Source organism: Haliotis asinina, chromosome 2, assembly GCF_037392515.1.
Source record: "Haliotis asinina isolate JCU_RB_2024 chromosome 2, JCU_Hal_asi_v2, whole genome shotgun sequence".
In the NCBI taxonomy this organism is placed as follows: Eukaryota; Metazoa; Mollusca; class Gastropoda; order Lepetellida; family Haliotidae; genus Haliotis; species Haliotis asinina.
The window spans coordinates 96,155,649-96,156,646 of record NC_090281.1 but is presented as its reverse complement, the minus strand read 5'-3'; the positions used below and the strand labels follow the sequence as shown (position 1 = coordinate 96,156,646).

Below are 998 nucleotides of genomic sequence, written 5' to 3'. Positions count from 1 at the left end.
TGCTTCACCCCAGGGTAATATGGCCTGCTGTGCCACTATGTATTTTGCACAGTTATTACTTACTTCCGTTAGTACACCATCAGATATACAAGTACCAATACTGCCCGGTCGGCCGTGATCTCAACCAGACAACAGTAACATTTTATACAAAGTGAATAGAATAATACAACACCATTTATTATCATGATCAAATAATGGACCTCAAATGTTTTGTCAAGGTATGTTTAACAGTCTTTAAACAATTGGTATCTTTGACCAAGTCTTCTTTGTCTTTTATGGCTTCTTTTGTCCTTTCTGCCATTGTTTAACAATGTCTACAAACACTTCAGAGATACCACTTCCAGTTTTTGCCGAGACCTCATGATGGGCACAGCCAATGGTTCTACTCACGAAATCCGACAATTGATGTTGTTGTTCTAGCCATTGGCTGGACTTCAGGTCAGCCTTAGTTCCGATGAAAACCGTTGTAATTGGTCCTTTCATTTCAATGATGTCTTCGTGCAGTGCAGTGGCTTTCTCAAAGGACGCAAAATCATCCATGGCGTACACCAAGAGAAATGCATCACAATTCTGGATAGCTCTCATTCTTAATGCTTCAAAGTAACGTCCACCTGGAGTATCCCAGATGTCTAGATCAACTTCTTGTCCTTCAACTTCCACTGTCGTGTTGTGGGTTTCTCCGACGGTTACAAAATATGTCTGCTGGAAGATCTTTTGAAGGTACTGTTTTAGAAATGATGTCTTTCCACAAGCTGCTGCACCCATGACAGCTACTCTCAATCTCATGTTCCTATGCCCTTTAGCTCTTTGTCTTTGAAAACAAAACATTTCACCTGATGAACCGTAAGATGAATGTGATTCGTGGACAATAATTGCAGCCTTTATAGCAATGAATGGTATTTATCACGCATCTTATGTTTACGTGTTGCTGCGTGCTTCCATCTGTGCTGACGTCAAGGAGATCGCATAGACGCCCACATTGTCAGTCGCTCAACAAC

At 41.3% G+C, this 998-nt stretch overlaps 1 protein-coding gene across 1 annotated transcript; it reads right to left on the bottom strand.

The window, feature by feature from the left end:
* Positions 1-273: 273 nt before the first annotated feature.
* On the bottom strand, positions 274-786 carry LOC137272133 (ras-related protein Rap1-like). Its single transcript, XM_067804487.1, has one exon. The coding sequence runs from the start codon at positions 784-786 to the stop codon at positions 274-276; it is 513 nt and encodes a 170-aa protein (XP_067660588.1).
* Between the last annotated feature and the right edge of the window lie 212 nt (positions 787-998).